The 22,480-nt window shown below is 40.8% G+C and overlaps 2 protein-coding genes across 3 annotated transcripts in view; both read left to right on the top strand.

Annotated features, from left to right (window-relative positions):
- The window catches only part of nkd1 (NKD inhibitor of WNT signaling pathway 1), a 28,615-nt gene extending 26,257 nt beyond the window's left edge, over positions 1 to 2,358 (top strand). The window contains exons 8-10 of the mRNA XM_053321026.1: positions 568 to 649; positions 1,066 to 1,193; positions 1,811 to 2,358. Coding sequence (XP_053177001.1) covers positions 568 to 649; positions 1,066 to 1,193; positions 1,811 to 2,343 — 743 coding nt within the window. The 3' untranslated portion in view covers positions 2,344 to 2,358. The remainder of the gene's footprint in view (positions 1 to 567; positions 650 to 1,065; positions 1,194 to 1,810) is intronic.
- Positions 2,359 to 17,287: 14,929 nt separating this feature from the next.
- On the top strand, positions 17,288 to 22,045 carry nod2 (nucleotide-binding oligomerization domain containing 2). 2 transcript variants are annotated; one of them, XM_053316850.1, is made up of 10 exons: positions 17,288 to 17,773; positions 18,225 to 18,342; positions 18,588 to 20,367; positions 20,509 to 20,592; positions 20,669 to 20,752; positions 20,871 to 20,954; positions 21,030 to 21,113; positions 21,337 to 21,420; positions 21,548 to 21,631; positions 21,906 to 22,045. In XM_053316850.1, exons 1-10 carry the CDS (start codon positions 17,288 to 17,290, stop codon positions 21,976 to 21,978), a joined length of 2,961 nt encoding a protein of 986 aa, XP_053172825.1. In that variant the 3' UTR covers positions 21,979 to 22,045. The 2 variants fall into 2 exon arrangements, with proteins under 2 accessions (XP_053172825.1, XP_053172834.1); XM_053316859.1 differs by lacking the exon at positions 20,669 to 20,752.
- The last annotated feature ends 435 nt before the right edge of the window (positions 22,046 to 22,480 follow it).

Here is a 22,480-nt window from a genome sequence, read left to right on the forward strand (position 1 = left end):
TTTTTTTACCCCCTCTTCTACCCCTTTTCCTTCCCTGTTCTCAGAGCTGCCGGGAAAATATAGCTACATTCAACTTAACTTTTCTCACTGACGACTTGGTAAACAAGTAGTCAGGGAAAAATATCTCAAAAAGTATATATTCCTGCGTGTTTGTGTCCTATTGTTTCAGCTATAAATATCCATCAAGAGATTCAAACAGAGTCAAGCTTTGAAAATATAGCGGGTTGCCTTCATGCTAATTTCAAACTGCATCAGATCTCGCGTCTTTAATAAACTATTTCTGAAGTCTATGGGTTTTTTTTTATTATTTAATTCCATGCCTTATAAGAGGCAGGGAGTTGAAAATAGAATAAATGAAGCATTGTTGTTTTTTCCTTTTCTATAGATCTTCAAAGTAAAACCCCAAAACAAAGGTTGCTTTCTTCTGAGGCTTGTGTGACTGTTGTCGCGCGTGCATGCATGTGTGTGTGTGTGTGTGTGTGTGTGTGTGTGTGTGTGTGTGTGTGTGTGTGGCTGCTCTGTATAGCTCTCTTTGATAATAGCCTCCTGTCTTTCTCACATACACAGACATGTCCCATCCCAGAGAGAAAAATGACAAGTGTATAGAAGACCCCAAGAGTGCAGACAAGAAGACCCGAGCGCTCCTGAGGTAAGCCCACCTCCCCTCTTCACTTTAACCTCTATTTTTTGAGCTGAGTGTCTATAAGAAGAGGAGGAAAAAATATGTATATCATTATTCATATTTAATTTTTTATCGAATCGTAATAAAATCCACTTTTTGAAACAGAAAACTGCAAAGTTTCTCATTGAAAATGCATAAGAAGAGAGGTTGTTTGAGGAAGGATGCACACTTTGAATCCACAGTTAACAGTGGAGGGGAGATTTCAAACACTCCCAGCTGTGGTTTAAACCTGTGATTTTCCAGTCATAATCTCACTTCTCTAACAATTACTCTGCTACTGCCTGATCATAAGGAACACTTGTTTTACTTTCTCCAAACACTACCATACTGACTCTTACTGGCCCAAACTGCTACCTAATGAGAGGTGCCGCTTGTGTCCGCAGGCGCCACCACAGTGACCACCACACCCAGCCGGGCTGCCAGCGCCACTGTGTGGATGAGAACCTGGAACGCAGGAACCACTACTTGGACCTGGCAGGAATCGAAAACTACACATCCCGCTTCGGAGCCGGTGAGTGGACCGGGGCCAGGGGTGTAGAGGGGGAGAGGGGAGGGAGAAACACAGACCGTGGCCCTTTGAAGCTGCATCCAGGGGCCCTCATTACTGCAGCACCTGCTTGGAGCCATTAGGTGGAACTACCAACCCACCGTGCTCTTCGCCAGTATAAACATCTGGGCTTGGGCAAGCACAATACATCAAGTGTTCAAGGCTAAAGCCCATCAGCAGCACTGGCTTTTGTGAAGCGAAATATTAGGTTTAATAAGCAGCAGCCTTGATCTAATGGTCAGTGATGACATGTGATTATTTTAATGTTGGTCCTGTTAGAAAGTGCTAACAGAGATCTGCTCTATGTCACATTGTGTCAGGGCTATCTGCATGAAGAAAGAACCTGAAATGAAGCTGCCAGCATCTTATCATTGACATTTCCAGCTGTTCTTTATTAGTCAGCTGTTAGCACTGTAATTTGCACGTACTGGCTTATTTTCACTACTCCCACATAATGAATTTTGACACTGGACACCAGTCCTAGGACAGCATGGTTGTTTTTTTTCTGCAACTTTGAAGTTTGACATTGCTGATGCTGATTTCTCAGTTCAAATAATTACCTGCATCTGTCTCTCTCACAGCCCCTGCCTCAGAGCCAGCGAAGGCAGAGCCTCAGACCCGCTCATCCAACCAGACTCGTTCTCGCTCCCATGAACCGGAAAATGGCCACTCCCATTCCCACCACCGCCGCTTGCAAACTGTTGTGGACGCTGTCGCTCCGGACAACCTCCACCCCGCCCGACTGCGAGGTCAAGACTCAGGGAAACATGCCCTCCGCTCTCCCAAGACTCACAGCCGAACACCTCCAGCACAGATCAGCAGTAGGGTGATGAGGAGCCGAGGTGTCCCTCCTCCCCCGGCACTACCCAGCCAGACCCCCCCTCACCAGTCCGCAGCCCCCTACCGCAAGCACAAGCAGCGGTCCAAGGAGAGCCAGGGCTACCGCGCCTTGGGCTCTCTGGCAGCTACGGGACCTGTGGTAGAGAAGGAGCAGGTGAGGGACCTACCCAGCGTGCTGCTCTATGATGGGGGGCTAGCACAAGTGGTGCAGCGGCATGAGCATCATCACCACCATGAACACCATCACCACTACCACCACTTTTACCAGTCCTGAATTTCTACCCTGAAGCCCCACAAAAATCCAACCAGGCCAGCAGACACTGACTGCAATGAGCTTCCTCCTCAAACACTTGTGAGATCGTGGGAGGTGCAGCTCAGTGCTGAGAGCTTTTTAACCAGTGTTATAAAGAAGTTGGTCAGACATACAGAAGTTCAGGTATGCAGCAGGACAGTGATGCAGGGCCACAGTATGACCCGGACTGAGGATCATGGCTGGGGCGAGAGAGGAGGCACAGAAGGACAGATTTAGAAAAAGTTCCTCTCTCTCCCAGCCCCCCGAATCCCACTAACTGATGAACTCTGCGGCTGCAAACCAGCACCACAACCCTTCCAGACCACTAAGCCAAAAGGTTTTTAAAGAGAAGGAGGGATGAGAGGAAGAAAGACTGTGATGTAAAGACAAAAATATATGAAGGAGATATTGGTGATAGGAGAGCAGGGCATAGTGTGTATGTGAGCATGTTTGCGTGTGTTTGAGTGTGTGGGTGTAGCAAGAGTGTGTGTGTGTGTGTGTATGTATGTGAGTGTCACGACACTGGTGTCTGTCGAAAACCACTCAAGTGCGCTCATGGGTGCATGAGTATTTAAAGTAGGCTGTCAGCCAGGTTTTAGAAGATGAAAATGAAGATTATGATTTAAGCACGCAATACCCTGTAAGCAAAAGTGGGAAGGAAAATTTTGAAATGTTAAAGTAAAAAAAAAAAAAAGAAAAAAAAAGGACAGAACAGAACAGAGATCCCAAATCCGCTGCTACCTCTAATTTTAACCTAATTGTTGTTGTAATTGTGACTTGGACTAAGCATTCAGAGGTTATTTTCAAATTGCTTCAAAATGTTTTTGAAAGAAGAGAAATCGTGTCATAATCTGCAGTACTGAAGTGTTGAAAAGCTCCTTACTTTTACTAACTTTTACTGTAAATAAGGTATATATTGTTATCAATTTTATAAGCTTTGTTGATAATGTGATATCTTTGTATTCACTATGTTTGATTTCCTTCACAACTGCATTTAAAAGACCACGAGGAGCCTCATTTTGATTAGGATATGTACAACTGTAGTAGCATCACACAATCTCCTTCTCTCCCTGTCTCACACACTCTCCTCCTCAGTTTGAATTTTCTGAGCAGGTGAGCAGATTCACAACTATGGTCAAAGAATTCTAAAAACCCAACTCTCAACAATGCTTTTCATCATTTGACAGAAATACAAATAACAAGGAATTATTCGAAGATGCATGAGTTTAGTATAAAATAGCATATTACTTGAGTTCAGGTAAATTTGGCTGTAATTGAATGGCCTTTATGTAGACTGTTATGTAGTGGTATGTGGGTTCAGTGTATAAATGAATTCAAAACTCCTTCATCCCTTTTGTTTCATACAAAATGGAGAGCAAGATGATGTCTAAAATACCAGCAGTTGGATCACATGTTCTGAGACCCATGATACACTCAAAAAGTGTTACCCCCAGTCAGAGGTAGAGTATAGAGCAGCCCAGTATCAGTGTAATACACACACCAATCCACTAGAGGATACTCTGTCAGTGTCACGTTTTGCCTCAATTATATGTGAGAGTACACGCCTAAATGACTTTCAAATAGCCTGTCATGTGGTGTAGTTAAGGTGACATGCATGTAAGGTGAAAAATTTGTATTCAAATACAAATTTCCATATTTTCATGTGGAAGGTTGGGTGGATGGATAGATCCAAACTTGCAAAAAGTGGACTTAGTTGGAGTAAGCTGCAGGAGACAGCTACTCGCTTCCTGTTTCCAACCGCCACCCAAGACCTTAAAAAAACAAAAAATCTGTAACTATATTTGTTGTGGCACTGTTACCGTGATGGTTGCCTGACTTTAAGAATGTAGCTTTAAAGGTGCAGTGAGGTGTAAACTCAGTGCTACATGCCACTAAATCTTACACACTGGTCCTTTATCCCACACCACATTTACAGTGATAATTTTAACCCAAAACATGTGTTGTTTGTGCCTAAACCTAACCAGTTCTTAACCACAGTGTTGAGCATGATGAAACATAATTATTTTAGGTCCTAACGGGTGCTGGCATGAAAGATGCTTTTCATGCCTTGGTGAGGCAAAATGTGACACTGACATGGTGGACTGGCGTGTGTATTACACACTTTGGCCTGATACTGGGTTTGGCCTTAACTAACTGTTAATTATGCAGGAGAATGTTTTGCTGAGCACACATGTAATTTGTCACCACCACTGTGCTTCAGATTCAAGCATTTACACATATTCTCACCTGGGAGTTGGCCAGAACCGTGGTTTTCTCCATTAACAGACTGTTGTCCAACCCTCAGCCTTGTCGGGGTCACAAGACAGCTCCCTCTGTTTCCATGGCATCTTCCTGTCCCCCAGCTGTCAGCAGGTCTTTCACCGTGCCGCCATGTGGCCTCAGTCCTCAGCCAACAAGGGTCTGTTTGTGGTGCGGCAGGGCAAGGACTCTTTCAGCTGTCTCATTCCTCTGGTGCTGGATAACACTGGGCCCGGCCCACAGTCTCCACTAGACCCATAACTCACCACTGCTGTTCTCCTGCCAGCACCCGACACGCAGAGCTGTCTGTTCATCCTGTCCCATGATGCTCTAGAGGCACTGCCATAAACATACAGATGTTGATGCACCAAAAGGCTAGAATTTATTTTCCAATTTCTGCATGTCACATCTGGTTTAACCAGAGCAGACAGAGGGAGTGAACTGAGTGCTGCAGGTGTGAGGGAGTAAATTATCATGTGCCAAAATTAAGTTTCTCTGGGTTCTCTGTTTTTCTCCCCGGTATTTTTGGTAAGCACACAAGCTCATTTTCAACACTTCCCATCTTCACAGTAATACATGACCTGCCTATTGTGCAGTCTTTTGAGGGGGTTTAAGTGCCTTGTTCATCGGCAACCTCATCCATACAAAAGGAAATGAAAGTTGTGGATGGTGCGTACTAAGATCCATGGCCCACTGGTGTTCAAACTATATCCACTATCTTTTATTGTGTAAGTCGTAAGTGTGCGTGTGTTTTGGATGAGCAAGAATGCTGTGTATGCCAGTCTTGCCCTCAGCCCTGTGGTGTCCTCTCACAGCTGCAGGCCATCCTTTAGCAGAGGCACCAGCCAGACGGGCAATCTCACGGGACCCGCTGGAAACGGCGTCATTCCCTGAGGGGGGCTCACAGCTGCGCTCCACACCTCATACCTCAGCTTCCTCACCTCACACTGCTTTTCCTGTCTTTGCCACTGGAGCCCTCGTAACACTGTAACTCCTTTGTCAACGTTAACGCCTCACCCGAAACGGTGTTGATACCAGCGTGCGACTCCAAATATAAAAAGTGTGGAATTGGTCGTCTGCTTGTGTTAACGGGCAGCAGGCAGGCGACTTTTTCGTCCAGGGTGGTCTAATTCGACACGGTTAGCGAGTTCTTCTGAAGGAATTTGGGGGCGAAAGGCTCGGTCAGACCCACAGCCAGGTTGCAATTTTTAAACTGCTTTTACCTGAAGAGAGTTTTACTGAACACACACCACTAATTTTTTAAAAACTTCCACTTGACATTTACAGAATTACCTGAACTCACACGAGAAAGCTTCCCACAACAAACACACATTATTTGTTGAGGGTTGGGAGAGAGTTTCTTTTCCTCATTTTTGTCAGCCCCTAACTCTGCAAAGTTAACTTCCTTTTGAAACCTTGTGGTCTTAAAATAATGTTTGCTTGTTTTTTCAATTTGTCTTCAGCCAAGTCATGAGCTATCCCTCAAAAAAGTTTTTTTTTTTTTAATTTGCTTTATTTTGAAACACAAATTTCCAACCTTCCACATCATAAAGTTCTCAAGACTCACTGTCCTATTTCCTCTTGTAAAGGACTGTCAGTATTCAGAGCTACTTGTCCATGTTAGTATGTATTGCACCACTAATTTGCTTTGTAAGATCCATGTATCATCATTTTTAAAAATCCGATGTATATAGTGGACTGCAGAACGGTTAAACCAGCATTGTGTAGAAAGAATATAAGGCTTATTTATAATTAAATGTCTATCAAGCTATCTCACTTGCCTCTACTGTCAGCTAGTACTCCCAATATCTGCCATGCCAATCCCACTAAGGAGGGAGTAATAATAATTATATCTGCCTCTAACACAAGCTGTCTTTCTCTCCACATAAAGACACACTTTCACTTGGTGTTTGTTGTAACAGAAACTTCTTTAGCACTAGCTGTTTTTTCCCTTTTACCCTTCCTCCTAATGTTTTTTTTTCATGACTTTGTTTTAGTTTATATAGATTGTATTTGATTAATTGCTTTATTTATTTGATAGCAGATCTGTGCCAGGGGAAAATACCCTTTTATTAAAGTATGAATCTGTTCCTTATAAACACAGACTATTGGAGTCATTTCTTTTCTTCTTTTTTTCCACTGTTCATGCCCATAGTAGTGTGAAGATATAATACTGATACATGTGGGTCTTTCATTGCCTCGCTGTCACTATCACATTTGCTGTTATCATACAAATCATACTTCTTCTGTGCTTAATCGGTTATTTGTTTGATCTATAAAACACCAGAGAACAATGAGAAATGTCAACCATAGTATCCTAGGTCATAAGGTAGCATTATTAAATGTCTTGTTTTGTAGATTGAACAGTCCTAAACCCAAACATATTCAATCTACTATCATGTAAAACCAATAAAAGCAAAACATTCTTATATGAAGTTGAAAGCATTAGATATATGGAGCTATCCAGCCATATACTGTATTATTATCTATACCCACTTATCCTATGCAGCCTCCATTCTAACACATAAAACCTCTCTCAAACCACATGCATGACTACCATAAACCTCCACTTCATGAAACCTGCATGTGTTTGGTTTGAGAGTGAAAATTCATGCAAAATAGAGAGAACATTTACACTCCACACAGAAAGGCTCAAGTCCTCATTGCTGTGAAGCCACAGTGCTATCCACTGAGCTACTGTGCCACTTACGGCCACACAAGGCCTTAAAGGTCAAAACAAGATGACACCAAATTTGGCCTATAGAGAGCCTGTACTATTTGGAAGATTTCCCATACATAGTTGGATTGATGTGAAAGTACATGAGGAAATCTCTGTGTGTGTAATATATGGTCTGTCCTAGGCTACTTTTGGGGACAAATGTCAGACTTAAGAAAGACCAGTTAATTGTGGACAGCTTGTCCAATAGGGGACAAAAGCTATGTCTTTAATTGGGAAGCTGATTTTGGGGTCAGCAGTTAAGCCTAGGATTATGTTAAGGTTAGGGTAATGGTAATGGTAAGGCAAGTAGTGGTGATGGTTAGGGTTAGAGTCTTCAGGAAATGAATATAACTCTATGTAATGTCCCCAAAAGTGACCATGGTCTGATGTGTGAGTGTATGTGTGTGTGTGTGTGTGTGTTTGTGTGAGAGAGAGAGTGTGTGGTGAAGTAAAGATGGTGGTGGTGACTGTGGTGTCACAGAGGGTTCCCAAATCTGGCTGACTACAGCTGCTCACCATGCCACGTTCTCTACATGCACACACACTTTCATCTGCAGCTTAGCAGCTTATCTCTGGTCAGGGCAACCACAGAGTGTCCGCCTCTTGGCAATGTGATATGCCTTCCTCTCACGAACACGGCTATTTGTGTGAGCAAGGCAGCGTAGCCGCAGAACTTGTATCATTATTGCAAATGGTTTCCATCCTAACTTGGCTTACCAGGCCATTATTACCATTGCTTTACACATTTGAGCCATTAAAAGCATTATTCATCCATATGAAGTAAGTGGATACTATTATATTGCATAATAATTACCACCAGTGGTTAAAGTATGTGAAATATAAAATATAACCAGCCAGTCAAATTAATTTTTTTTTTTACTGAGCATCATTCACCAGCATTTGTATAAAAGATGAGATGGATGACTGTACTGCTGTGCTCCAGAGGATGAGCTCTCTTTGAACCGTTGTTGCCTGTTAGCTAAACATTTGTATTCGCCCGGTTGGAAACTAGACAGAGGAGGCAAATATTTCAGGTAATTTAAAATCAAATAGCAGTGTTTCACAAGCACCTGGCAAACCCAGAAAAATCCATACTTTCTCTGCATAATACTGCTTTGATATATTTGCCTAAACTAATGAGAGCCATGACAGATACATTTTTATGTTCTACAGGGAAAACATAAGTTTGAAGACTGGTCATAACCATATATGGACTTATCTCTTAAGGTGAAAGACCCCTGAAGAAATAAAAGTTGTAAAAACACAAACCAAGCAAACAATGAATTATCCTAAACTAGTTACTCCTGATGTTTTCTCTCTGAATCACAGGACTCTGACAGCGTGCATATTGAACTGGAGACACATTGTTTTGTTGTTGTATAAAATGTAGACTGTGCACCCAATCCACCCCAAATCCAAGATTCTCTTTAGCCTCTGGAGTGAAAAATGCTCTTCATCATCTTCATTGCAAAGTCTCACATAACCGAAGGGGCCATTTCTTACTGTATCATCCTGCATCCTCTCTTCTCTGTAGCCTGGGATGAGACTTTTTTTTCTGACATTTTCTTCCTTTTTTTTTTGCTTCTTTAACTTTGACTTTGATCTGCACTGCTTTCAACTCTTCACATATGTTGGTAATAGCCTTGATTTTCGTGGAGTTTTTCTTCTTCGGTGCAGAGTAACGGTGGATAATGTATTCACACCTTTTGAAATGACAGTACTGGAGACAGTGCCCTCTCATCTAAAAACCAGTCTCTGCTGCTCAATCTCTTTGGTTCAGGACTGTGTCAGGTAAAGTAGTGAGGGGTGTGGTCCGTGTTTTACCTATTCCAACTGAAGTCTGCTTTGCAGTTCTGGCGAAAGATAATTTTCACTTGCTTTTTAAAGTTCAAGCACTGCTTAATACAAAGTTACAAAGTTACAGTTAGTGACAGTCTTTTTACTGGAAGCATAGATGATATTCATCTCAGGTTCAACGATAAGTAACATGTACATGAAATATTACCTTAACTAACCTAAAACCACCTTATGACCATACTTTTCAAAGTAGAGTGGAACATTCCTTTAATTTCACCAAGTTGGCTTAAAGTTTGTGACTGAGGCAAAGTAAAAATACAGCACATGCAGGATTTAGATCAAATTATATAAAATGCAAAATGGTCAGGGTAGTCTTCCAGCATCCACTTCATTCTGCCTCCACAGTACAGTCAATGTGCAGAAATTCCTATCTGTTGTTAAAGTTTGTAGATCAACATGCTTTATTATATTTTAAGCCAATTGACAGGTATATTCAGTGGCATTGTGACACATCTTACCTTATCTTACCATCTTACCTTATCTTACCTTTACTACATGCTGCATGCCTTCTTGGTCATGTGCCAAGATTCAGTTGTCTTCTACATATATATCTGCAAAGCTGAAATACTTATAGGAGTGTAATGTTTCATTTTTCTCAGTATAAAATATAGAGATGTTGATAGATTCCTTAATTCTCTGCTGTAATGTGAACAAAGGTCAGTCATGGGAAGTGGCTGTCTGAGAAAAGTCTACATGATCATTTATAGATGAGCACTACCCACAGCAATTACAGTGAGAAAATTACTCTGAGAATCATCCTCCAGAGACCTTTACGCCTTTTACACCGAAGAAAATACAGAGTGGCAAGAGGGGAGCACTCTTTTCTCAGTGCTGCACAGCGCAGAGGTATTTAAGGCTATGATCATTCACTCACTAAATGTTCATTCTCTTATTCTAATAACTCTGCCAGTACCCAAGAGGATATTCATTTTCTAGTTGTTTTATGGTAAGCACATAGTATTAAACTGTGCAGTGTAATTAGAGGTGTCTAACAACTTAATAAAGGTATGAGGAGGGATGGGAATGAGTTCAACACAGTAGGTAGTAGTAGATAACACTGAAAAGGAAGCAGTAGTCAGAGGAGACATTTTGTTGATTATATGTCATTTCACAGAGAATAAGAACCACATCTCTTTCTTCTCCATATATAGGGCAATGAACAGCATGGTGACTATCATGGAAAAATTAAACACCGGTAAGGGCTATAATGGGATAAACCTTTCCTGTGCATGTATACTGTGTTGTGTTTGTGTTGTTGGGAGACACAGGTTACAGGGAATGGTCTTTTTGGGTAGAAATAAACTGCATCTCTGTGTTGCCAGTGGCAAAAAAAGCATTGATGTTGACTTAAATATGGGGAAATGAGAGGCTGCCATAATATGTTCTGTGTGCTTTGTTTCCAGCAGATAGGCAGAGAGCTTTGAAGTGTGGATAGGCACAGCAGGGTGCTAGCTTCTGTAAAGGCAAGATGCTAAACGCCAAGGATGAGAAGGACATGAGGTAGTCTATTACCAATACAGGAGCAAAGAGGAAAAAAAAGGCAAATCCAATGATAATGTACATCTGTTCCAGTGAATTTATGAGCTTTGAACATTTTTTCATGTGGGATAAGTGGATCCTTTTTCTTACAGAATCTCTGAACTTCAAAGCAGATTCGCTTTGGATAATGCAAATGATCGGAATATGCTGGTTTCTGCCTACTCAAGAGCATGAAACGAAAGAGGGAAAAGGGAGAATTAATGCTAATTGGCATGGCAGTCTTTTATGTGCGGAAAGAAGGGCAAAAATAAAACACTTCAATTATTGTCAAGTTCATTCAATTAGGAAACAAGCTGACAGACTGCTAAAGTTCAGTGTGCCCGACCCAGTGGCCATTTGCATTAAATGTCACTTTTCACTGTCGACGTTTCCCTCGTTATATCTGATGAAATTATAATTAGCAGGATTAAATCCACCCAATAATCACCAAGCTGGCACGGCAGAGAGAGGCTGCTTTGTTCAGCTCTGATGCTGTGGTGGATGATATTCCTCCACTAGTCCAATTTTGCTAATGAATACATTTACTAATGAATAACATTTAAATGAAAAGAAATCACTTTGTAAACAAATTCACAGAATGGGGTAATAGAACGCAGCCAAGGCCAAAAACTGGAGCCAGTGTGAAAGTGAGTCAAGATGCACTCCAGCTAATGACCACGAAATTGAGTTTTTCCCCTTAATTTTTATTTTTTTATTTTTATTTTTTATGCTCCCTCAGATTAATGACAGACAACCACAACACGAAAGAGCCACTTGTGTCCGGGGGAGATTTTTCATTTTGTATTGTCTTATATCTGTCTGGCTCCAGGAAAAATATTTACTGTTAGCTAACTTAATCTGTCACCAACAGGAAAAGCTAAGTAAAAACACATTAATCATCTGCAGAAAGCAAGGCTCCATCGAAAATAAAAGGTAATAACTGCAGCACTGGGTGTAAAAAGACACTTAAAAAAAAAACACTTTCAAATTGATGACTTTTACATAGACTGGACACGTTTTGTGTGTGGGTGTGTGTACATGTCAGGTTGAGTATGATCTATATCCTGAAACAGAATTTAACTACTTCCTCAGTTACTGTTCCTCCCACAGTTCTGAAGTGTTGTGGTGTGCTGGTTATACACTATATTTTATATCATTGTCCACAAATCCCAAACCTAAAACCAACAATGAAAACCAACATGAATTAATCCTTCTAACAAGTGCTGTTTACATAGCCAGAGCCCTTTATAGCTCACTTCTCTGTGCCATAGCCCTACGCTGTTATCCAACCACTATTAAAAACACATTAATGAGCCACATCACTGTGCTGGCTCACATGTTGGTTCTTAACAATGAACACAGCCATTATAATTTATTTTGAGAGAGAGGCTGCTTTGTTATCCCTCATACAATCTGTACGTGGTGCTGCTGTTGTTAATACTCGCTAACGCATGCATCAAATGTGTATTCATCTGCAGCTGAAAATAGTCCACAACAGATGTGCTATTTACTTCTATTATAGTAATTTTTTTACTGAAAACTACAGTGTAAAGCTCTTTAAGGAAGCTACTTTTCTCTACTTTGCCAGTGAAAGGGTGAAGGAAACAGGAAAGTATTGAGAGATGGACTAAAACATTCTCAGTTTGACTGCTAAAGCAACTCAATGATTGGTAGACAGACTTGCATATCTATTGATTGGTGACATGAACTTTCCACTTACTACAGCTCAATGTACAACTGTGTACCTTTATTGATTCACTAAACTCGCCACAGTACAAGTACAGCTGCAGTTTCATTGATGACATTGTCTCCTCCCTGAGGAGAAAACAATGGTGTGCTTCCCTATTCATTGACTTCTTAAAAGCATTTGATACCATTGATCATACAATCCTACTTCATAGATGAGATGAAAATTCATTCACTTCATAGATGAAGTTCCACTATTACCTTACAGAGAGACTTAAGACTGTTGTTGCTGATGATACTGAACAGTCAAGCCCTCTTATCATCAAAAAAGGGGTGCCACAGGGGTCTATCCTTGGTCCACTGCTTTTTACATTACACTCCAATAACATAATCTTCTTATCAAAAGTTATAGTTAAAAGTAATGGATGCTTGCTTTAAAACAGGTTTTCTGTCTGCACAGCACTTTAAACATGAAAAAGTGATGGTGCCATGCGACTTATACAAAACCCATTATAAGAAATACAAGGCTGAAAGCAAACCTCACCACTACTATAAAACATGTAGTACATCAGTCTTGTCACAAGTTGTTTCTTCACTTAATTTCTCAGTGAGGACAGTTGAACTTTCCCGAATTCCAAGTTCGGACTTCTAGAGAGTGACTCCAGATTAATGAATAAAACAAGGCTCCAAAAAGTTGCATTGGTTTTTAGTAGATCATTGGAGCTCTTTCTTTTTGCAACATCAAAGGCAGCCGCAGCTCTTTGATGTGGCAGCATGCTGTTTAAGGTACAGAGTGAATGGAGAGATGTCAAGCTGCAAGGTGCCTCTGTAGTTTACGTTGAGTGCTGCAGAGAGCTGCAGATGAAAGGAGCAAACAGAGTTTGATAATGAATGTCCAACAAGTAGGACCCATCTCAGACAGCGCACACGCAGCAGGGTGCCCACGCTAACCTTGAGCGCAGCACCCCAAACCACGGGCGGATACTGAAGACCAGACTCCTTCAACTTGGCTGCTCCTGAAAAAAGGGAGGGGCTCTCAGATGTGAGCTTTAATCTTCCTGTCAATGAAATCCTGATTGACACACACACCCATACACACATGGTCATTCACACATGCTCCTCTCAACCAATTACCTCTAAAAGAGATGCCATGCACTTCCTCTGTTAAATACCTATCTTTTTGGCTTGGAGAGCCCCCTTTAATTATACACTGATCCTTCCAATGTATGAGTCAGTTTGTGGATTGAAAGAGTGCATTGCTATTGCTGTATATAATAATCCTCTTACAGTTAATGTCTCCATTAATGAAATGAGGTAATCTACCTTTATTCGTCAGCCACTCTGTCTCAGAGGTTTGTAAGACTGCAGGTTGTTGTTAATGTGTAATGTACAGCTTATTTACTTTAAACCATTGATAAAGTGGTTGTCATTGCTCTTTGAGTTTTATTACCCCCTGGTAATAAACATAAAACCCTTTCCTAGTGATAAAGGTCTATATATATGTAAATAGACTGGTCAGAGAAATACAGTATTGGTTGCATAGTATGTTAGGAGACTCTTGCTAAGTTTAAGTTATCTATAAATGTTCATTTATTAAAAGATGAATGTGTAGTTATCCTGACTGTAATTTATACTCTATCACAACACCACTCAAAACATGTTAAATCTTAAGTTTATTCCTTTACTTTAACTTACAACAAACACTGTATCTGTACCGAGTCTCCTTCTGGATACACTGCACATCTCTGACCTCCAAATGTGGTTGTTTCCCCTCTGAAAACAATAAAAAAAACACAATTCAAATCTATTAACTTTTTATCTTACATTTCACATACCGTATGAGCAACAAAAACAACAATCTATACCTAAACTAATACATATATAGTACAATAATGTCTCATTTGGGTTAAATGTATAGTATGTGTGGTGTGTTGGTTGGGGTTGTCTCGTGCAATTTTCCTTGCAGGGAAAGTTGCTTGTGCTTTGTTTGATTGATATTGATGAGGGCATTCAATGACATGTTGCTCTGTGTGCAGCCCAGTCATGTCTTCAGTTAAATTTCACAACATCAAGAAAAAAATTATTATTTCTGAGCAACGGGAGAATTGGTTATGCGTAATATCTTGCAACATACATGGAAGATGAGACGTTCTGATTTGCTTCTGGGAGTTCTGTGTCTCTGGAAAACCAATCAGTACACGTACAGTATATCAGTGCACCTGGCCGGACACTGAGCTCAACACATGTGCTTTTGATATCTGCCAAAGAAAGAATGCACAACGATGAATTCACTGGAGCCAAAGTATTTCATCTCTGCTATGAGAGAGGGATGGATCCAGCACTAGACTGCACAGTTATTCATTGACACACAGGTTAAACTGACTTTGTGGGTGATGTTACAGTATTTAGTGCTGTGCAGCTGAACCGACGCCACATGGAGCAAGACTTAACTTTCTTGCCCAATAAAGTGCAAGTTGAGAGGTAGGTCCTCAAGGCCAAGTTTAAGTCAAACTATCTGAGCGTCTATGGTTGTAAGGTAATGAAAGGACTCTGAATTGGTCTTTCTCTTAGTCCAAAAACCTTGATTTTGAAGCCTGTGTTGAGAACATACATAGAACCGCTCTAGGCAGCACAGGCTGATGTCTATTAAAAAGTCAGTTGGGACAATCAAGGCTGACCAGTCGCTGCAGCCTCTGACACTTGAACATTTAATATTATAATTCAACACCTGCCTCCACTTTGCCTCTGATTGGTCCTGATCCGGATATTTATACCCTAACTGTCTCACTCCTCATGCCTAAACCTAACCAACCGAACCAATGAGGCCAGCAGGTACTAGTCAATCAGAGGCAGAGTAGGACAGGTCTTTGGCCAATTTAACACATACACCAATGTGGTTAGACCAACATACATTGGATATAGTATTTATAGTAGTATAGTAACAAAATATCTTATCCAAACTTCCCTAAAGAGTGAAGCTGACTTTTGAAAATACAAATGCACCAACAAAACAGTATATCAAAACATGTGTGTGAGTTGAAGAAAATCATTAAGACTTCATTCAGCACTTATTTATTAATAACTGAGTCGTAGCTATAAAAAGTTGTACAAAGAATTACAGCCTTTGTTTGCCCTATGTGTTTCTTGGCTAGTTTACAGGCCCAATAACAGTTACGTAGTCCAAATGGATGAAGTTGTAGCCACATAACTTTCTGTACTTTCACACAAGCTGTTAAGAATTCTGTTGCAAGAGAGGACAAACATTATCAAAGATATCTTTTGGGATTATATCTGTATTTTCTTATTGTCAATTTCTTACCGTCTTACTTATCTATCCAAACTTGTCTGGACCCCCTGCTGTGATTTGGATGACAGAACTACACACTGGCGCTTCATGTAGGATGCCTGACAGAGTAGTCCAGTACTCTGCTTTACACTCCCCTTGGTAGAGTTGCCTATTTCATAGTCAAGAACAAGACAAAAGAAGAAACTCACTTTAGAAAAAGTTTTATTCTAGTCTGTCTTTGATTACTCCTGCCTTTGTGTGTTTGAGGATTTTCCCCCACAGGGCACAGAGAAGAAGCACAATAAACTAATCATGGCGCTCAGGAGGGAGCTATAATTGCAATAATGATAAATCATCTGACTTTCCAAAGAGTCATTCTTGCACTTACTTTATCTTGACATCAGAAAATATATGGGGAGTAAAAAGCAATCACAATGTGAGCGCTTTCCAGGACTGTGTTTTACATGAACTTTTTGAAGTCCACATCAGAAACACAACATGCTAGCTGCAGGTTCTCAGTTTCTACAATAGAACTAACACTGCAAACATTATTACCATATCAAATAATACCACATTCTGTTTATTTCCAACAAACAATTCAAGCCATACTCATAACAACTTGCAATCATCAAAAGATTGCCAATTAAACCTCTATCAATTAGCGGACACATATGATATTGCAAAATTATTACTGTGTGATCTGCACAAAGAGAGAGAGAGAGAGAGAAAGATGAAATCAGCCTCAGTGGAATGAAGAGAAATCAGGAAATCTAACAGAAGGAAGAATAGATACGTAAGAGATGTGTCAAAAGGGATGAAAAGAAAAAGTGAACATAGCAGTTTTGGTTTATTTAAACAATACCTCCATCAAGTGGTTGAACGACAAAATTGCAACCCATAAAAAAACCACAAGCTTCAACCTGCAGTTTCCCCATTCAGTAAATCTACTGGTATTTCTTGTAAATATGACAAGTTAACCAATAATCCTCAAAACTCCACGAGCTTCTGCTTTTTTAAAACTGTACTTCCACTTTATGTCATGCCCAAATGCCAATTTGGGCATGACAATCACTTTGAAAGCCTGAGGCAAGAGGATGTGGTAATGCCATTACATTACTGTGAATGGTTGGCCCTAGCATGTGGAAAACTGTATTTAACTTCCTCCAAATGTCGGGCCCCCTATGTAATATTGTTTTTGTTCTGTTTTGAAATAATCTGGCAAGCAAATCAAGTGTTACACTGTGGAGAGTGCATACATATACACAGTTTTTTGTTGAAGTCTCATCTCATTTACGTCAGAGTTTACTTCCCATTTTATAGGTGGGGCTTAGAGCAGAATAAGTTTCTCTTTTTGCTGTGGAATGAGGAAGAAAGTCTTGCAGTCTCTGTCCAAAAAACAGATGGAGAGAAGACAGCTCTCTGCTGTGAAGACTCTAACGTGAGTGACAATCTTAAAATGAACATTCTGTTTATTATATGCTGTTGTTTAATCTTATGTGTTTGTACATGTTTTAAATTGGTCAGTGTGTATTGAAATTACTGGTGGGTGCTAGCAGCTTGATGTCATGTCTGTGTTTCTTGTGACAGGATGTGATACTGGCATGTTTAACCAGGAGCTTGTGTTGAAACAACGGGCAGAGATACTGCATGCACTGTGTAGCAGCGGCTCTACTGAACATCTGGAAAGGGTACTGGACATACTCCTGTCCCAAGGGGAGCTCATATGGGAGGAGTACCAGAGCATACAAGTACAGGGTAGGGCACTGTATACCAATGTCAGACAGTTGCTCGACCTGGTGTACACAAAGGGTGAGGACACCTGTGAGTTCTTCCTTGCTGCTGTTAAACAGGTCCTGCCTGAGGCACAGGGAGCTGGCATCACCTTTTCGGGATGCTGTTCAAATCTAGAAAAAACTGGAGAATCTCAATGCACATCAATCCAGACTCTTCTGACACAAAGAGCAAGCCTGGTCACTAAGATACGAGCCTGCATTGATGGCGCTCTAGAAGCTTTGGTGGAATCAGGACACTTCACTTCAGCAGACTGTGATGAAGTGCTGTTACCTATACATACCCCCTCACAGAAGGTACTGTAAATAACCCAAATCTTATACACATCATTAAAAATCTGAGGCTTGATTACTGTTCTTTAGCTATTAGATTGTTTTTGGAATTAAATGAATGCTATAGTTTTGTTATTCCTGGCAACCTGGCATGTTATACAGGAACTAAAGCTGTTCCTGGTTTCATATTACTCACTCTACCACAAGCTTGTGTTTTTGGTAGATTGAGAGTTTTGCTTAAAATAGTTCTTATATTATAATGAAATAAGCTATATTTTACCAGTGTTAATTATAAAGCAATAGGTCAACTGAAAATGCACTTGTCTATTTTCTTGCTAATGAAAAGATTAATACCTTACATTTGAGAGTACTATCTTCTCATCTACTTCTAGAAAAGAAAGCAAATAAATGTATTTACCAAAATGTCAAACTATTTCTTTAATAATGGATCTGTTGCCATTCATATGCCAAACAGGCAAGACGTTTGCTTGACCACGTCAGATCAAAAGGCGAGTCAGCAGCAAAAGTTTTACTACACTACATTCATGAATCAGAGTCCTCACTGAACCAAGAGAAATGGACCCTTTCCAAAGGTTTGTCACTATCATAATTGTGTTGACAACTAATGTACTATGTAATTTTATAGACAGCAATAGGTAACATAAGATTGGACATGCTGAACCTATGAGATGCTTGAAAATTTACTAATTTCCTTGAAAGATGTGGAAATGTGTGGTAGCTCCAAAAATGGAACTTGGTTGAAAAATTACTTGTTACACGATGGTTGTATGATTTTCATTTACTGTAATGTATCTCACATATTCACTTTCTGTCACAGAGTTCTCAAAATATCGGAAGAAGCTCAGCAGTTCTGTGTCTGCCCAGTCCTGCTTTCTCAGCAGCTATGGAGGGACCAGCCACATGCCTCTGGATGAGATCTACACTGAAGGCCAACTGGAACTAGCGAATGGCTGTGCTGATCTCAGTGGAGCTTTAGACCTAGACAACATAGTTAGTGCAGCAGGTACAGTGAATGATGAGGCAGACACGGTGCTAGTATCTGGTGAGGCGGGGAGTGGGAAGAGCACCCTACTGCAGAGGCTCCACTTGCTTTGGGCTCGGGGGGTTGCCCTCAAAGGATTTCTCCTACTGTTTCCATTCAGCTGTCGCAGGTTGAACTCAGAGCAGAGGGAATTATCTGTCCAAGAACTGTTGTTTCAGCACTGCTGCTGGCCTGACAAGGAACAGGAAGAGATTTTCCAGTTCATCCTGGACCACCCACATCTCATCCTCTTCAGTTTCGATGGCCTTGATGAGCTCAAGCAGGGCTTTTCAGATGAACACAGGGTTTGCTGCCCCACTCAGCGTGCACCTGTTCATATACTGTTGTTCAATTTACTTCAAGGTTCCTTAATGAAGGGTGTGAGAAAAGTGGTGACAAGTCGCCCAGACGCAGTAGGCCCTATGCTGAAGAAGCACCTTCGCAAAGAGGTCCTCCTGAAAGGCTTTTCCCCTAGTGGCATTGACTGTTTTGTCAAGAAGCATCACAGAGACCCCACAGTGGCGGCCAAGGTTTTGGAGTCCCTACAGATGAATACAGCTTTGCTTGGGCTTTGTCATAGTCCAGTCCTCTGCTGGATTGTCTCAGAGTGCCATAAGGAGCTGCTGGGCTGTGGAGAGGGCAGCCCACAAACCATAACAGATGTTTACTTAATGATCTTACAGCACTTCCTCCAGCACCAAAGCCCCCTGAAGAGCACCGTGGGGTTAGGTTGGCTACAGGAGCACATAAAAGCAGTCTTGCATCTAGGGCAGCTTGCTTTTGAGGGGATAGGAACATCCTGTTACATCTTTACAGACACAGACCTGGAGACTTGTTATGTAACTGAAAAGGATATCTGCATGGGCTTTCTCATCCTGAGCAAAGATATGTCCTCCACCCACAGCAAACGATATGAATTCCTTCATGTGACTATACAGTGTTTCTTTGCTGCTCTGTTCATTGTTTTGTCAAACAACACTGACCGCTCCACCATCCATAAGCTCTTTGAGCTGCAGAACATGAAGGGGACAGGCCTGAGTAGCACATGGTTCATGGGCTGCATACCCTTCAGTGACCAACAAGGGCAGGGTTTGGAGGGGGAGTCTGTGATAGCAGAAACATCAAATCTGCAAATCACAGCCACGTTTGTGTCTGGGCTACTGTCCCAGCGGCATCGAAATCTATGGTTGCACTGCTGTTCCAGTGCTGTGATGGAGAAGAAGGTCAGACAGGTGGTCAAATGTCTCTCCAAAGGCATGCATAAACACTTCAAGTCTATCCCTCAACCTGTAGAGGGGGAGAAGAAGAGCATGCACGCAATGCCAGGCTTTGTTTGGCTTATCAAATGCATCTATGAGATGCAGGAGTGCAAGATTGCTAAAGATGCTATGAGTAAGCTGGAGGTGGACCACCTGAAATTGACCTACTGTAACATTGGCCCTGTAGAATGCACTGCACTAGCCTATGCACTGCAGTATTTAAGGAAACCTGTTGGCCTTCAGCTGGACTACAATTCTGTAGGCGATGTGGGTGTGGAGCAGCTTCTTCCTTGCATGCATATTTGTAATTCCCTACAGTGAGTATAACAATATTTAAATTCTTTCTCTGTTTATTTCCATTCATTATCAATGAACAAAATTTCCCCAATAGCATTTACTGTAATGCAGAAAATCCATGAAATGCTTAAGTTTCCTGTTTTTTGGGGGACTTTCATCAGCCTCAGAAATAATAACATCACAGATGAGGGGATTCGCAAACTGATTGCTAAGGGTATCCAGTGTGACAACTTCCAGAAAATTGCGTAAGTCTTGTCAAGATGATTGATATACTGTGAAGTTGCAGATGACACTTGGCATGATCATTTTGTTTCTCTTTAGGCTCTTCAACAATAAACTAACTGATGCTTGCACCCTGCACTTTTCTCTTCTTCTGAAGACCAAGCAGAATTTTCTTTCTCTGAGGTCAGCAGATAATTTCAGCACTTGTCAGATGTGGCACTAATATAGAACTATATTAATACAGCACCAAGTTTGTGTAGTTTAAAGGGAATTGCAAATGGCCTTCTCTATTTTCATTCAGGCTAGGCAACAACAATATAACAGCAGAAGGAGCAAAGCAGCTGGCAGAAGGACTGAAATTCAACCATTCACTGCGGTACTTAGGGTAAGGTAAAGGTCTTTCTCCAATATTCCATGTAATTCATTGTACTCATTTACTTATCATTCTTACTATTTCTAGGCTTTGGGGCAATAAGATAAGTGATACAGGAGCTGAGGCCCTTGCCAGTGCCTTAGAAGGAAGCAAAACTCTGGTGTGGCTTAGGTAATATTTGCTTAAAATATTGGTGGCTGATAGGTAGACTGAGGCATTGAGGAAAATACATTAACGATACATAATGCTAGAAATAAAATCTAAAAATATTTGACCACTATATCAGGTCCTTTCCAAATGTATATTTCTACCCCAGCTATACATTTTCCTGCAGATGTAGAACACTATACTTGACAATGTATGTGAAACTAACTGTAATGTTATGTCATGGCAGCTTGGTTGGCAATGGTGTAGGGAGTGCAGGAGCTTATGCCCTCGCCAAAGTGATCGAGAGCAGCACGTCACTGGAAGAGCTTTGGTAAGTCTTGGAGCAGACATTCACAACAGGTCATACAGTACTTGTATTAATGATGCACATGGCATTTGCTGTTTTGACATTTGAGTAGTTACAGTAGTGCTTACATTGCTCTTATTTCTGGTAAAAGGTTGACAGAAAACTGCATAACCAAGGCAGGGGTAGAATGTCTGATTCAAGCCCTGGAACGCAATACTCATGTGAAGTCAGTATGGTAGGTGATTTACAATGAGACATACATGCAAAAATACAATGGTTCTCACTGTTTCTTATGTGGTTTTATAGTAAATACATGTGCTTTAGGGTTGTTTATGTTGTGTGTATGTTTAGACTTTGGGCGATGCTGCTAGCATTCATTTCAACATACACTTTTGCTGTGAACGCTAAATCCTGTTTTGACTTAACTACAATGTTATTTTGGCTTCAGAATGTCCAAACTTGCTGTGCATTGTCATTGATTGATGTGGTGTTTTCCTGTTACACTGCAGGTTGAGAAACAATGATCTCAGTTGGGAAGAGGTGGAGGAGATGACACGATATGAATCAAGACTGATCTTCTGATTTGTGTATTCAAGCTGAGGACTGCATAATGTTTTTATTTATTATACTTTATTAAAGTTTATTTCAGTTTGCTTCAGTTTGTTTGGATTTCATCCAAATATACAAAATAATTCCACCTATGTATGCCTTGCATTTCTTCTTACGTAGTGCATCATATCACCATAAGCACCACAATCACTACAATTACTACTATTACTTTTTTTTACTAATGATATTACAATCTGTACACATTTTTGTCTAAAAATGAACAGTTTGTCTCTACTGACTGGCCTGAAAATGTATGCATTGGGATATATGAAATCTTCCAACACTATGAAGCTGGTAAATAGCACTATGTAAACCAACTGAGAGAAAATGGTCTACATAAATGCCTCATTACAATAATCCAATAAAATCAACATGATTTATATTGTAGAATTACAGTATAACACTCTGAAGGGGGCCTTTTGGCAAATTTTATTTGTGATTGTTAAGCACATTTTCCTGATCAAAGTCCTTCTTT

The sequence above is a fragment of the Scomber japonicus genome, chromosome 1, assembly GCF_027409825.1.
Source record: "Scomber japonicus isolate fScoJap1 chromosome 1, fScoJap1.pri, whole genome shotgun sequence".
In the NCBI taxonomy this organism is placed as follows: Eukaryota; Metazoa; Chordata; class Actinopteri; order Scombriformes; family Scombridae; genus Scomber; species Scomber japonicus.

Bases quoted from the DNA above. Each gene is read 5' to 3' on its own strand.
- nod2 (XM_053316850.1), top strand. From the start codon at position 17,288: ATGTTTAACCAGGAGCTTGTGTTGAAACAACGGGCAGAGATACTGCAT. The intron at 17,774-18,224 runs GTACTGTAAATA...TATGCCAAACAG, and splicing joins TACATACCCCCTCACAGAAG to GCAAGACGTTTGCTTGACCA. The intron at 20,593-20,668 runs GTAAGTCTTGTC...GTTTCTCTTTAG, and splicing joins GACAACTTCCAGAAAATTGC to GCTCTTCAACAATAAACTAA.